The 15,570-nt window shown below is 46.3% G+C and overlaps 2 protein-coding genes across 7 annotated transcripts in view; both read left to right on the forward strand.

Annotated features, from left to right (window-relative positions):
• Positions 1-129: 129 nt before the first annotated feature.
• Positions 130-8,868, forward strand: ensab (endosulfine alpha b). Its single transcript, XM_086217671.1, has 3 exons — positions 130-333; positions 3,644-3,766; positions 5,631-8,868. The coding sequence occupies exons 1-3, from the start codon at positions 277-279 to the stop codon at positions 5,799-5,801; spliced, it is 351 nt and encodes a 116-aa protein (XP_086073797.1). The 5' UTR covers positions 130-276; the 3' UTR covers positions 5,802-8,868.
• Positions 8,869-10,013: 1,145 nt separating this feature from the next.
• Positions 10,014-15,570, forward strand: part of mcl1b (MCL1 apoptosis regulator, BCL2 family member b) — a 30,148-nt gene continuing 24,591 nt past the window's right edge. For 2 of the 6 annotated variants that reach the window (XM_086217667.1, XM_086217668.1), the window contains exons 1-3: positions 10,016-10,671; positions 11,096-11,346; positions 11,511-11,623. In XM_086217667.1, coding sequence (XP_086073793.1) covers positions 10,188-10,671; positions 11,096-11,346; positions 11,511-11,623 — 848 coding nt within the window. In that variant the 5' untranslated portion in view covers positions 10,016-10,187. Of the gene's footprint in view, positions 10,672-11,095; positions 11,347-11,510; positions 11,770-13,277; positions 13,467-15,570 lie in introns of those variants that run through there. The other 4 variants (XM_086217665.1, XM_086217666.1, XM_086217669.1 and 1 more) reach the window with 4 other exon arrangements.

Raw genomic sequence — 15,570 nt, forward strand, 5'->3', positions numbered from 1 at the left:
TTCGTCGTGACTGGCATCTCATTGGCTCTCTGTGAACGGTCGCTATTCTACGATTGGTTACTGTAAATGTCGGTCACAAATAGGACCCCCCTCCCTCCCTCCCTCCGCCCCTCCAGCGGTGATGTCACATCTAGTTACGCCATTTTTGTTGGGGAGCAGTCGTGCTCAGAAAGAGAGGATTAGATCCCGTACAGGTACATCAAACGGTACCTTGTATTCTCATCGCTTTGAGTTTTCCGATCACCGGGACACCCACTTGTGCATCACACCCACACAATGTCGTCAGAAAACCTGGACTCGGACACTCAGGTGGACTACGAGGACGAAAAACAGGTGGGCTTGTGCCTGCTATCTTGATGTTGTTGGCTAACTTAACCACCGAGCTTGCTAGCTTAAGGTGGCTAACCTCAGATAGCACAAGTGAAGTGTTTGTCATGCGGGGGGGCTTCTGGGGGCATGTCGCGCTTTTACAAGCTGTAGGTTATGCTAGGAATTTAATTTCTTGCTTTTATCGCGGCCGTGGCACCTCACGGAGCACCTTGCGAGTGTGTCACTGTGTTTGTCCCTTTGCCTTGTGTCATTGGCTGACGAGTCCCGTAGCAGCTCGGGCCTCATTGGTCTGTCCTGAAGGGTCTCAAAGTGCCTCCAACTTGGGAGATTTTACAGAGAAAGTTACGGGTTTAACCGATGGCAGCACGTGACCTGGTGACATCCACGCGCTGTCGTAGCCCCTCGGGCTCACAGCTTGAAGTTCCTCGCCTCGTCTTGACAGGTGACAACAACTGCAGTGTGCCGTCGCTTCCGCATTTCCATACGCTGCCATAACAACGGCGATGATGTGCTGGCAGTTCAACAACTGGGCAGTTTATGACGTTTATGGCAACATTTTAGGCCACGGTATATCACATCCACGCTGTGTTTATGTCAGATTTGACCGTGAAAGGTTGCTGGCACCATTCCCGGTCTGATTCTGTTACACATCTGCTGATACTGCATACAAGTTATTATTATAGCTGTCCTGACATTTTCTTTTTTTAAGACTACATCATGAGACCATAATGATAGTGAATGATGAGTTTAAATGTATTCTGGTGCAATGTGTGTGATTTGTGATGTGTGTCATGTTATATTTTGGCAGGTTCATGGTGCAGTGCAAACCATGAAATGGAATCTGCAAGGAAAAATGCATGTCTGATCTCTGAAAAGAGTCAACTGATCTGTGAATGACATCACTTTTGACACCCAATCCCAAAATTGCTGGTGTGATGTCTCGTCTCTCCTGACAACTGCAGGCCTCTGTTGGTGTCTTAAGTTTAAATGTCTGCACTTACTTTGTATGTCTCCATATTCACCTTCTAAGTCCAGTTGAGATTAAAAATCTTCTCCTGACTAAGACACCCTGAGATTTATCCTCCCTTCTGTAGGGCACGTTTAGCAGTCATGGTTATCAACTGTTATGTTACACACCCATATTTTAAAACAAAGGATACACGTGAGCACGTATCAGTGTTATAGCAGCTTTGACAACAGTACAAGGAGCTCACACACAGTTATCCAGTCGGCTGCAGGAAACATTAAAAGTTATGAAAACACACAAAACGAAGGAGACAACATTAATATTACAACGGCGTACTTCCACTGCACAAACCATGCAACTAAAAACACCAACTTCCATCTCTAGGTCTCTTAAAAGACATGACCTCTGCTCTGACAGGCATGACATTCAGCCTCAGTTTTCCTGGTTTTCTTCTGTGAGTATTTAGAGATGCATCAAGGTGGTCTTGAACCTTGTGCTCATGCCCTCACAGTATTACTGTAATAGTGTGGCAGCATCCCTTTGTAAAGAGTACAAATGTGAGATGAAACTTTGTTTATAAGATGGTAGATCACAAATGAATTCCTGTATGATCCAGCAGGGCAGTGGATCAAAATGTCATCAAAGTCAAATAGCAGGAAGGCTTTTAAAGGCTCAGTGTGTCCAATACCATTTTAGATCAAATGTTGTGGTGCTGCCCAGAGGTCCAACCAGCACGCTGTCTTCTGCTGGCTCTGAGTTTGACACCGATCCCCACAAAAATGACATCATTTTAACTGATTTTCCAGTTAAAATGAGTGATGCAAAAATGTAACCTTCCACTGAACGCCAAAATCCTATCGCAGTCACAACATCAGTCAGGATAATCGCACTTAGTTATTGTTTTGTAAATGTTGCTGCCCCACATCAAACACTGCCGTTTGTTAGCACTCAAACCAGCACACATGGTGTGCGTGTGTATGTGTGTGTATCTATCTAGCTATATATCTATATATAGATATAGATATAAATATATCGTCAAATACTGTAGAAAAATGTCAAATACAACCTTGAGGATACCTTAGGGGAATTTTACAGTCAAGCAAATAACAGCCCAAGACTCCTTTAGATGGCGCTAAGTACAATTTGTTGGATTCTGCCGTTTCTCTGCATTAGGGCTCAGTATAGTGGCTCATAAATTTCTCGTCATGGACTCAAGTGAATCAGCACACTCTGTGCTACACGTCCCCCCTCCTCCTCAGGGAATCTGTTCATCGGCTTCTGTGTCCTGACTGAGTCACATTTTATCCCTGGCCAAGCAAGCTTTACAGGTTGAGTGCCCTATCTTGTCTGTATAATGAAAGCTGTGTGCTGCTCTGTGCAGGTATACGTGCGTGCAGGGGCTGTATAAATGGCCTTTGGAGTTTGTCTGCTGTTTGCTGTGATGGCATTAATGTGCCGTTGAACCACTTCATTCACACTTTGTGCAAGGCATGCCCTGGTGGCCCAGATTACTGGCCTCAATGTCCACCTGATAGGGATGTCAGTGACAGGTATCGGACCAGTTTGGCGGGTGTTGGTGACACAACACAACCTCAGGCTCCTCCAGCAACCTTCCTATTGTGTTTGAACCAGAAAGTAACTGCTCCTTCATCTTTATTCTTTTGAGTTTTCCTAAATCAAAATGGAATTATTAGATTTACTGTAAGAAGTGGTACTTAATGAAGTTTGACCCAGACGGGAGGAAGAAGACAAGGCCTGGTATGTCGAGAGAAACAGGGGAATCTAGCACGTGGATTTTATGAATTAACAACACTCTTATCTCCTCCAAGGAGGTTTGGTTTTAGTGGCGTTTGTCTGCAGAATTACTCAAAAAACTACGAGGCTGGTTTTCACCCACCATGGTGGAGCCACCGGCTCTGCCTCTTCCTCAGTTATGACTGTAAGATTCTAAAATTCCGTTTGCTTTTCCTAGATCTTGGTTCTCAAGTTGACTTACTGTCTTGTCTCATGATATTTGGAGGTATCATCTTTAGCTCCCACTAGTCGCTGTCTTATTTGTTTGACCGCTTCACAACAGAGCTTTTCAAGGGCAGTTTTTGTGTTTTTTGTAGGGGGGCGGCCTCGTCTTTTACAAGGACAAGGCAGAAAGAATGTCAGTGTTTTTGTCGAAGCAGCAGCATTTTTGGAATTGAATGGTGACCATAAATAAGCAGCTGTCACATTACCAGCTGTTCCAGTTGTGCAGAAAAAGTTTCCTTTCCTGAGGATGTCTCAGCCAGCGCTTTGGGTGGTTCCTGTTTTCTGCAAAGCAGAAGTGCTTACATAGATCTGTCCTTGTCCCCGCAGGACTCACAGGAGAAAAATGCAAACCCGGTGAAGGCAGAGGAGGCCAAGCTGAAGGCCAAGTACCCCGGCCTTGGCCAGAGGCCTGGAGGCTCCGACTTCCTCATGAAGAGACTACAGAAAGGGGTAAGATGGGGACCAGAGTCCATCCATGATGTGGTCAGATGCTGAATTAGGTTCTCTTTCAAATACTGTTTGGAACTTACTTCCCTAACAAAAGTCCAGCCAAAAAGAGGAACTTCTGGGACCTGGAGATTAGAACCCTCAGGTCACCACATCAGTTGAACCAGCTCGTTTTATTTGAAGACTTGAAAAGGGAAATAAAAGACAGAAAAATGCAGTTTGGAATGAAATCGCTGCAATCGGGTCATGAAGGTCACCGTCATCAATCGAACCCCCGAGGTTTTGATTGGTTGAGTATTTAACTGATATTTGTTGGCCGATGACGCTCATCACTGATGGATGAATATTAGGTATTAGGGGGTTGCTGCTCTCACATGCATCAGTAACAGGAGACATAGAAGCACCAACCAGAACATTGGATAACAATCTGTTCGGCACAATATCGTGCAGAATCACACGGCCATGTGCCGCACATCAACCCAGCGCAGACGCCGGCTGGCAGAGAGCACACACCCAACCACGGCCTGCCCTTATTCTCTACATTAATATTAATCAGCCAAGGCTTAATCTGCTGCTGGCAACATTTCTAACGTTTACATCATCTTCTCGTTCACGCACCCCGGGGCTGGGCGAAACCACACTTTTGACATCTTTAAACCAGCGTTGAATTTTATTGTAGTATTACCACCTGAAGCACTTAGCAAACTGACAGAAGTAGCCTGCCGTACTGTTAAGATATTTGTACAACTGCTGTACGTAGTGACGGGTGAAATCAACGGTTCTGTCAGACAACCAACAAGCAAACGGGTCCAAAATTTCCTCCCAACTGAAAGCTCTGTAATCCACTGATCAATGACACTCTGGTCGACGTGATCTTGAACCCAAGGGTCAAGAGCATTTGATCATTTACTACAAAACACATTGTAATCACACACAGACTGGCTCACCAGCAGTACCATGCTATATCAACCCCATTAACAATCCCTGAACACTCATGTACAAATCTGACCCTGGATCAGAACATGAGCATGTTGTCAGCAGTAGGACTCTGGCCTTTGTCCTCCGTCTCTTCTGTTGGTATTGCCTGAGGACGAGACCTTCACAAGGTCAGTGGGAGGAGCAGCAGCTGCCACACACCACTGTTTTGGGAAGTTTGCTGATTGTCCCTTCTCCCTAGAGCCGGATGGCTAATTAGCTTAGCACAATGACAGGTAATGGATGGTCTGTGTAGCATAGCTCCGTCAAGTCACTGAATATACTTTTCTTCAAAATAGTCTATTCCTGCATGAATAGAAATAAAGTTGTCATTGCAAGATATTGTTATTTTAGGACCAGTCTTCTAGTCGGAACGACTCTCTTGACGGGGCCCAGTGATTTGACACAACTCCTCAAGACTCAACGTCTGTTGACAGCTAGACGAGGGATTGCAGACTTTGTAAGAGAGGATGAGGAGAATTGCTGTCCCACTCACCGAGGACCCTGAACCTGGTCTGGTTGAACCAGAACACCTAGAGGAGGAAGTACAGCTTTTGGAAACTCAGCAGGCAGGACAGGGGTATGCTAGCATCTCCCACCATCTACCATTCGTTGAGCTAAGCTAACTAGCATGGGTTTCAGCTCCCTAACGCTGCACAGAGGTAAGAAGGGTCTGTATCTTCTTGTCTGGCTCTGGGGACAATCGCAAATGATTTGATTTCCTAAAAAGTTGGCTTGTCTTTTTTTACTCGTCATCTGTATGTGGGGATGTTAGTACTGTTTAAATTCTTCTTCTATCCAATTCATGTTGACTGAGCAAACAGAACGAGGCATGGCGCTGTCCTTGCTCAGTCACGCCCTGTAAGCACACCCTCTGTCTTTTCTCTTGCAGCAAAAGTACTTTGACTCTGGCGACTACAACATGGCCAAAGCCACGATGAAAAATAAGCAGCTTCCTGTTGCGGGGCCTGACAAGAACTTGGTGACCGGCGACCACATCCCTACGCCGCAAGATCTGCCCCAGAGGAAGTCCTCCTTGGTGACCAGCAAATTAGCAGGCTAGCCCTCATCATCCCAGAAGCACCTTCACCCCTGGGGCCCCGGCAAACGTTCCTCCACCTCCTCACTCGTGTCCCAATGTACCCCTCCCCTCTCTTCCATCCTCATCCCCAGGCACCACTGGCTTTAACATATCGGGCAGAGTTGTATAAGTCAAACCTCCATTTGCTTGTATGTGGGTGGGGCGGGATGGGATGGAGGGAGGCCTTCTCTGCCCTCCCACCACGCACGGCTCCGCTGCCTCTGCGCACTCTGCTCTACCGCCTCCCTCTTGTCTTGGTTTTCGGTGTTCCAAGATGAATCACAGTAGGTGTGTGTCATAGGGGGGTTTGATGGGATGAGTTAATGCACTTTGTATTCTGTATAGTATGTTTGGGGTTTTCGCATCCTGAATGACACCAAAATAATGTGCGTGAGGGAGTTAGGAACCGTTATCGCAGTGCGTTCTTTTATCTTCATGTTCCCTGTCAGTGCTGGTGGCAGGCAGATTTGTGTGAATTCTCGCTACCAAATTTGTGGTGGGCAGCTGCCTAACACAAGAGTTCACACACCCCAGGCTTCCTTTCACGGTAAACAGACTTTTTTTTTTTTAGTCTCTCTGCTCATGTTGCTTTAATTCTTGACTCCTGTTGCTCCCGTTCTCTAAATATGCTGCATGATTGTAACAAGAAAAGAAATATAACATGTTTTTTTAACGGGAGCGGGGCATCGGCTTAGTGATGGGACGTATGGCAACAAACACACAAGCTATGACAGTCGCAGCTCCTTTCCTTGCTGCTGTCCCAATAATTCATCCCTGTGTGCAGCGCGGAGCCAGCTCAGTGCATCACCGCGGTATTTTTAACGGCTGGCAAGTTGGCCGATCTGCATTCAGTCTCGGTTGCTGTTGACTTCCATAACAACGTGTGTTTACTATGAATCTAAAACCTTTGCGGGTGGATTGAAGCACCGTTTGTAGAGTGAATGCTTCTGTAAATAATATCTCATTTGGGTGAAAACCGGACCAGCTAGCATGCCCTATCCACTCACTCGACATCTTAACGTGGGAATTCTACCTTGGAAAGTCTGTGCTTCCCAATTCAATTCACTACAACTCTCAGACCTGGAGGCAGTGGACACGCGCGTCCGTCCAGCTCACCTTGTGCTTTGACGACGAAGCTGCTCTGGCTCGCGCTGTGTCTGGATGTCACAGTGACGTGATCGCTATCCAGACATCATAGTGTCCTGCTGTTTTTAATTTTTTCTTTTTAATTTTCTTTTTTGAAGTAGGATCTCAAAAGCTAGTTCTTTCATGCATGAAAACATATCCGATCCCAGAAGGGCAGAAGTAACCATCACGGTAGCCTTTATAGTTTTGTCCCACAACCGCATTTTGTGCAGTAAAAATCGAGACTTGCCAAAAAAACAAAAAAAAAAAGCTCCTGATTTCTCCAGCACTCTCAAATATTGCAGTTGCCACGATGGCGATTCATGTTTTAAAACACTAATTTATAGGAGGTAAAACTAGCTGCAGTATTTAACCTCTGTCCCCTCCCCTTCCACGCTGACACACCTCACAGAGTGATCTTGGATCTCAGGTGTGTGCGAGGCTAATCAGCAGGCAACCTGATAACCACGGGTGTCAGTCCAGCTCGCCGGATCGTCATCGTGGGCTTAAAGTGGGGCACGGCATGCCTGCAGGGTGCACTCACTCAATTCTTGGCAAAGCAGTGGGGGATCTGTAACACATGGTTAGGAGGCAGAACGCAAGTGCGAGTCCCACCTGTTGCTTCAACCTCTGAAGGAGCTCAGTTGCACGGTCGTCAAAATCTGCTGATTCTGAGTGTCCACACATTCAAGAACCGGATGCGGGCACTCCTGGTGTTATGATTCTTCAGGGAACGCACACTCCGCGGCGTGGGTGATCGGGCGCGTGCACCATCACAATCTCAACCTCACTTTTAAATGTGTCAAACGGGGTGAATTAGCGCTGAGCTCTGTGCTTGGATGTGAATGCACTGCTTTTCTCTGTTCCAGCCATTGTAAATAGACGTGTGTGTGTGTGTGTGTGTGTGTGTGTGAGTGAGAGAGAGTGAGTGTGTCGTTTCCCACCTGCTGTCACTCTTTCATAGCCTGAGCTGATCCAACGGTTCCTCTCCTTTTGAGTAACACTACTTCTGCTCCGTCTTGCAGAGGCTGTGTGTCTGTATCATATGAAAATATGTGTAAATGCTGCTGATTCAAAGACAAATCTAAAGAGGTGAGAACCCTGTACAGAACACCTGTCCTCCTCGATTCAACGGTCTGACTCTCTCCTTCCCGAGTATCTCAGTTTCAGCCTCACAGCTCCTGCGGCAAATTTGATTGAATCTGCAATTCAAATCCTACCGTTAAGTTGCAGTTGTGGAATTTGACCCAACTTTGAGAGAGAACCCTTTATGTCACTTTGAATGCCAAGAACAGACCATTTAGCCTCATGTCACATTGAAGAGCCTACAGTCTTTCACAAGATCGCTAAAAGATATGGGTGATTAAGCCACGGCGCGTTTTTTTGTTTTAGAGCAGCGGTGGACAGGAGTTCTTGAACGCTACTTGACTTTGCACGGAGCAGTTGGGCGAGAGAAAACAGCCGGGTTTGTGTCAGACCCGATGCACAGGGTGTCTCTCGCTCAGCTATGATGAACACGTGCCAGAATGTATAAAGAAATGAGGCTGTGTGCTTGGACGTACTTCTGTGCTGCTTTCTCCTTATCTGTTTTCTTGATGTTTTGCAAGTGTATGTTTTTTGTTTTTGTTTTTCTATTCTTTTCTCTTTTCTTTTTTTTTCTTGTGTTCTCTTATTGCGTAGTTATTATTATATTTCATCCTGGCCCGAGATAACTGCAGGGAAATCAGAGGCACCCATGCTTCCAAGATTAAAAAAAACAACAAAAAAACAAAAACAAGGGTTTACATGATTACGTGGATGACTGGAGAACACAGGAATGATTTTAAGACTTTAGGAAGTACAGGAGTACTCTGAATGTTTCAGTTCTGTGGGAGTAGGTGAAAGGATTTTTGCCAGTATTTGAAATAAACTTTTACATTAATAAGACTTCCTTGTGTGCCCTTCCTTGATGCCAGATGCCAGGTCCAACTGTGCCTCTCCCTCCGGAAGCAGAAGCTGAGACTACCTGCGCCTAACTACTATCGACCACTAGGGGACAGCAGAGTCTTGAGTTTCCCAACATGATGCTGGGAAGAACTGGTGATTTCTATCATTTTCGAGACATAAGTGCAACCTTCTAATCGTGTACTTTCGAACCGCGTGTTAATCAGTACTGACGTCAGCGACACAGACTTGAGTGAAAATAGTAAATGTAGTACGCGTTATTTCCCACCCGGTTTCTTCTTCAAACTTGGGAAGGACTACAAATGTCGTGTCTTAACTGCTGTATGATTTGAGCAACAGTCATTATGCGGTAAATTCAGCCATTATTTAATATCTGCAGTGGCTGCGGGTCAGCAGGTCACTCACAAGTGTTCAGACTGACATTCTCACCAACATTTACAGCCACTTAAAGTCATCATCGGGAAGTGTTTAGTGTTTTTGTTCTGTTCTTAAATGTGGTACAGCAATAGAGACAATCCATCCTGTATTAATGTTCCCTAACACACACCCCCTTTTTTTAGTTGAAAATTTTCCATTTTGATGTCATGAAACAACAGAAAGGATAAGTCACAATGCTGGAATCTTCCTACTTAAAAAAAAAAAATCTGATCATTGTTTTATATTCTGAGAAATAAAAAAAACAATACATTTAACTTTTTTTTTTTAAACTGACGAACTTTATTTTTGTCAAGGCAAGTATGATCCAAAAAATATGACTAATTTAATCATGAATTCAATTTTAAAGAAGACATTAGTCAAAGTAACAAAAGCATAAGAAAAACAGATGAAGTTGAAAAAATGCTTCCTATTTTAAAAAATGCAGTACGCAAGAGTCTCATTTCCACTTCAGGTCACCGTTAAACACATTAGTTTATCGGAACTTTCATGTTACCTTTCTAACGTAGACGTCATCTAAAAATATGTTGCCAATAATGTTGTACTGGGGCACTCGTAGAATAAGCAATGGTCACATTTTATATCCGAAACAAATATTCCAGTGTTTTGTTTGTTTTGGGTTTTTTTTTTAAACTTTGAAACTATTTGCTGACGTATCAATGACGTAGACACGGGATGATTTTTATAAAGGCACGCAGGGTCCACTTCCGCCCTTGAGTCGTAACCGCCATGGGGAATGAGTGAACGTCAGGAACTTAGCTAGCTTTTTGTTTCTACACGGGCTAGCGATTCAAATTATCCTACTTCATCCTCCTCTCCCGGACATAACCAGGTGTACTTTAGCTGTCAGGTTTACCGGTCAAGATGAACATCATTCGGTCGACGCAACGCGCCGCGTTCAACGTGACCACGGGAGTTATGGGCTGTTTAATCTCTCCTCAAAATGGAGCCGTGGATGGAACCCTGCACTTAGGCTGCGGAGCTCCCTCGCCTCAGCTTGAGAGGGCCGCGGCGACAGACTCTCTCGGCGGCTCCAACAGCACTCCGAAGCAGCGACCCAGCGCGATCGGGGTGAGCTCCAAAAACGGGTTTGCCACAAAGGGCTTGCTAACGGACGACAGCGGCCTCGACGAAGGCTCGCTACCGTGCACCCCGGAGCTGGAGTCCCTCAGCGAGATCGACTCCGCCGCGGATGAAGTCCTGGAGAACGACACGAGGCAACTCATTGCCCGCTTTCTTACAGACTTTACGGGAATTTCGAAAGCTCCGTTCATTGAAAGCAAAATTCTGAGTACAATGAAGAGGGTGGTGAAGGACATTTTGGAGAAACACAGATTCGCGTACAATGGTGAGTGTCGCCCTGGCGGCTAGTTAGCTGCTGCTAGCCGCTGCTAGCTAACCAGCTGAGGCTTCTCCTCAGAGGCTGAGCTGACTTGATGTCGTGATAGTTTGTGGTCTGTTGCTGGTCTAAAGGCTGCGTTCCAGTCATTCTGTTCAGTTTCCTGATATCGGCTTTGACTGACCTCGCCACTTGTATTGCCACATTAATCATGATGGTGAATAAAAGCCCTCTTGGGTTGACATTCCGTGGACTCTTCCTTTACAACATTGCCATGATGACGTGACATTTAGCCCCCCTAAAAAGTTGTAATTTCTGATTTTATTTATTTTGCTAAGAGTGAGTGACAGTAAGAGAGCAGCTCCATGGGAGTGCTGCTCAGGTGCTCGATTTCCCAGCTTTTGTCTGACTGAAAGGCCTCCCCCCCACCCAGGTATGATCAACAGACTGTCGCTGGATGACAGAGGAGACAACGTGAGCTTCGTCAGAAGGGTGGCCGAGAGCCTCTTTTCAGACGGGACCACCAATTGGGGTCGTGTTGCCAGCCTGGTGGCCTTCGGTGCCGTGGTGTGTCAGCGCATGAAGGAGAAGGGCAGGGGGAACTGCGTGGAGCTGGTGGGGCAGGAGATCTCCAGCTACCTGCTGTCGGACCAGCGGGACTGGCTGGTGGAAAATAACTCATGGGTGAGTAATGGCTGGCTGACAGATGTGTGGGAACAATATAAGGTTGCATAATGAGCTCTTAATGAGTCCAGTGATCATACAACTTTGCCCCTGTGCCCCCCCCCCCCGCCCTAAAAAAAACCACGCACACAGAGACTAACAGATTTTAACCCTTTTGCTTCCAGGATGGCTTTGTAGAGTTCTTTCGAGTAGCAGACCCCGAGTCCACAGTGAGGAACACTCTCACGGCGTTCGCAGGAGTTGCTGCCATCGGTGCGACACTGGCCCTGTTGATCAGGTGAACTAGTTGGACGCTCAAAGACTTGATTTTTACATAACACAACAAGATTTATGCTGGATGTTTATTCTTTTAAGATCCTTTCACTGACTTTGGTTTTGGACTTTAAGAAGATGGAAATAAAGGCTTAACTGCTGATATGATGACGCCAGCTTTTCCTTTCACTTTTTTTTCTCCCCCTCACTGGCTCCCTGCCACCTCCAACTGCAGAAACTTTTTTTTTTTTTTTTTTTTTTTTTTTTGGCTGTGGAAGTTAAGGGGTCACTACTTTCAGCAGCCAATCTTCACACGTTTTATTTAATTTACAAAGAAATTTATTTTTCTAAGAAATGTAAAATATGTTTCTATGCAAATTCAAATGGTTATGGGCAGTCAGTTGACCTGATTTAGGCTTGAATTTTGGCTTGTTTACGTTTTGATAACAATTAATTCAAGTCCCGGCTGTCATGGTGTTTGCAAGAGACAGAAGCCAAAGCAGGAAGGCAAAGCGACACGTTCTTCCTGTCATGCAGTGATACCCGTTTCCATAGATCCCATTCCTAAGCGCCTGGATCATTTGTATGGACAATCCAGCTTTGTGAGGACAGAAGGGGGTGGATTTGCATCAGAGTAGCTCGACTTCCTTGTTGAATCTGCACCGCACATCAGGCTGCACGCAAGTCTGGAAACTTTGAGTCTGCTGGAAGAAGTGTGTGTGAGGGCTGTGATGCGGAACGATCTGATGGAAAAACTGCACCAGAGCTGACAGCTGGTTGGGATGATGAGGGAGGAAGCAATCATTGATCGAACAGATCCAGTTGTAAGCTACCAAGAGTTTGTATAGGTTATAATTCAGTTTATTAGTTAATAAAAGTATAATTAACTTGACTTTGATACTGTCTTTCTGTGGGGGAAACTTTCAAAAGCGAAGATGTGTCATGTACCTGCGTCCTCTCAACTCATCCACATTTCTCGTCTTTGTTCACGCCACAAACCCAAAACACAGCCGCGGCTGCAGTTTCCTAGAAATTGGATGAGGCTGCAATAGCAGCGCCATCACTCAGCTGCAGCTGCAGTTCTGCATCTTCCTGTGTGTGTGTGTGTGTGTGTGTGTGTGTGTTGGGGGTGGCGGGGGCGGGGTGATTTCTGCAGAAAGCCGGTGCACCAGATGCATTGTGAAATTGGGTTAGAGACGAGTTCACAACATCCTCAGAGCGTTCACCTGCCTGTCAGATGAATGTGGCGAGCTCACACAGACGCCTCATGACCACTGCAGAACGCAGCAGGAGACGGGGGGTTAATGACAAAGGTATCAATAAAGAAATGGCGTGGCACTTGATGTTCGCGGCTGTCTCCCTGTGCGTTCTGGGGCCCTCAAAAATGAAAGCAGTGGTGAAAGCACATCTTTGGCAGATGAAAGCACCCATTTGGGGGAAGGCCAAATGCACCTCTGGGTGGCGTTCTGCTTTTAACGTGTGTCTCGGGGATGTGGAGTCACGCTGGGACTTGAACCGTGTTTTTGCACTTGCTGTGATTCACTGGCTGAAACAGTCACGGCTGTGCTATGGGGAGTCTCACTCTAGACCAGATGAAACCGCGAGCAGGGAAATCCTCAGTGATGCCGTGTCGGCTGCGCCCATGTTTGTTCTGATCCTCTGGTTGCCATGGGTTACAGGACAAACACAACACTTGGCGAGGTCTTTGGAGGAAATGGAGTGGAGCCCTTTCCATGGAGACGATCCGCAGCGAGGCCTCCTCCGGTCCTCTCCCGCGTCTTGCCACATTCGCTGCTGCCGCCATGGTTACCGCCGCGCAGGTTCATTGTGAAAAAACAGGCCTGGGTACAGCAGGGAATGGGGCTGAGGCAAGTTCCTAGAGCTGTTTGCATCATTCACCAGTGGATTGGGGGGTGCAGAAACACGGGGGTGTCTTGGGAATAATGTGGAAAGAGCACTGTTTGATCCCCCTCGGTAGAGGCGTTGTTGAGGTGTGTGCATCCACGCGTCTCCCCTACGCAGGGAATTAGAGCTCAGTCACCGCCTCACCTTCTAGCTAACGTCCTTGTCGCGTCTGGGAACCTCGTCAGACTTCAAAGTCACGAGCAGGATGTGAATATTTAATATTTACTACCTATTTCACCGTAACCAAGAGCACAAAAACAAACACAACCTGGCTACAAGTTTATAAATGCCACACAATGTAGTTCACGTGAATTTTCACTCTTTATGTATAAAAACATAAATGATTCAGAGCTGGAAAGATCCGGGCGGTCATCATCAGTTGCTTCACAACGTCCCGTTTTGTATCGGGATTCCTCAGTTTGATGGAATTTAGCGTCTTGATCCGTGTGAATCTGTGAATATCAAGCTTGTGATGTCAATGTTTCATGCGTCTCAAAAACCCGGCTTGCTCTTAAGTGTCTAAAGGAAGCGACCAAAGTTGTTGAGGACTTTAAATGTCAGAAGAAGCCTGAAGCTTAGTGGTGGTGACCTTGCAGTCATGTGACCCTGGTGTCACTCCGTCACAGGCTAGCATTAGCTTAGCACCGCTCAGGCTCCCAGCATCATCAGAGGGTTCATTAGTGAAGACGATCCTGATGAACTCAACCTGGAAGATCATCAACTTTTGTTCACCAGAGCTGATTTACTGATTCAATCACCACAATCACATGGAGCGATCCTATTGGCTGCTGGGGGAGGAACCAGGAGATGACCACTTCTGTTGGACTACAAACAGACCACATTAATGCTGCGTTTTACTGAGAGAAAACAAGCGATAATTAGCATTTTTTTCAAACGCCATTCGGTGAAAACCTGTGCTAAACTGGACACAAACCCAGCGGTGGTTGTTTGCTGCAGCTTTGTGTCTTTCTTACCGTTGCATTGCAGTCGTGGGAGAGTTTCAGGAGCGGCTTTGAAGCCATTGTCTGCTCACATACTTCACATTGTGATACCGCAGGGAGGTATTGATCATAATCAGCTTACCAGGAACAGCCCAGCCCTGCAGAGGAGTCCTAGCACTCACTCCACTTTTGTTTTTGGCTTTACATTGAATAAAAGTATCCTGCCGGGACAAGGAAGTTGTTTGTGACACATTTGTGAAATTCTGAAGATGTTTTAGACCAGTTTCAAAACTAGAAATACTGAATGTTTCTCCACACGGACACTTCCCATAGAAACCAGTCTGCTGCAGTTGTGGGCGCCGTTTAGTAACTTGAGCTCAGAGGAACGGCCTCTTCTCATAGTCAGAGGATTGGTTTTAAGCCTTCACTTCTCCATAGCAACAGCCCGCCCCCTTGTGTAAAAAAAGCAACAGTTTCTGGGAAGTCAGCTGACGCACGAGTTTATCTTTAACAGTACGCCCTTGCAGCAGCAACGAGTAAGAAGTTGTGAATACTCGGAACCGTCAGCCTGAGGTTTGGAGATAGGCAAAGAATTAGCAGTAACGATAAACTGCAGAGGAAACAGTTTTGTCCAATTCAGATTTCATCAAACCCGTGAGCGTCAGAGGGACTTGAACTTCTTCACCGGCAAAGAAATTGACTTTCAGTTACGTTTCCAGCAGGCGACGTGACCTCTCAGCCATGAGGAAGTACTTCTGAGCCCATTAAGCACATTCTTAACTGCTCGGTTGAGTTTCTGCCCCATGTTTCTCACTCAATGGAGCCTAGACCTTCAGTTTTTGGTCGGTCCCCCCCCCCCCAGCATAAATTCCTGAGCTGGTCAGTGACCAGAGCCTGAGCTCAGAAGTGCATGGGGCCGGTACTTGCAGCTTGTGAGAGGCTTCTGTTGCAGTTTGAGCCCAGTCAGTGACGACACACGAGGAGGTGAAGGTCCTTATCTGAACATCTTGTCCTGTTCTTGGGGTGAAAACGTGTTGTCATGCTTTATTTTCACCCTCCATGGATGAACCCTTCTGTCTAAACGCTCAAAGGCGCTCACCACAGTTTCCCAGAGTTCCATCTTCAG

The sequence above is a fragment of the Aulostomus chinensis genome, chromosome 11, assembly GCF_037954235.1.
Source record: "Aulostomus chinensis isolate RoL2024-O1b breed Wild chromosome 11, RoL_Achi_v1.0, whole genome shotgun sequence".
NCBI lineage: Eukaryota > Metazoa > Chordata > Actinopteri > Syngnathiformes > Aulostomidae > Aulostomus > Aulostomus chinensis.

Bases quoted from the DNA above. Each gene is read 5' to 3' on its own strand.
- ensab (XM_086217671.1), top strand. From the start codon at position 277: ATGTCGTCAGAAAACCTGGACTCGGACACTCAGGTGGACTACGAGGAC. The intron at 334-3,643 runs GTGGGCTTGTGC...TTGTCCCCGCAG, and splicing joins ACTACGAGGACGAAAAACAG to GACTCACAGGAGAAAAATGC. The intron at 3,767-5,630 runs GTAAGATGGGGA...TTTCTCTTGCAG, and splicing joins TGAAGAGACTACAGAAAGGG to CAAAAGTACTTTGACTCTGG.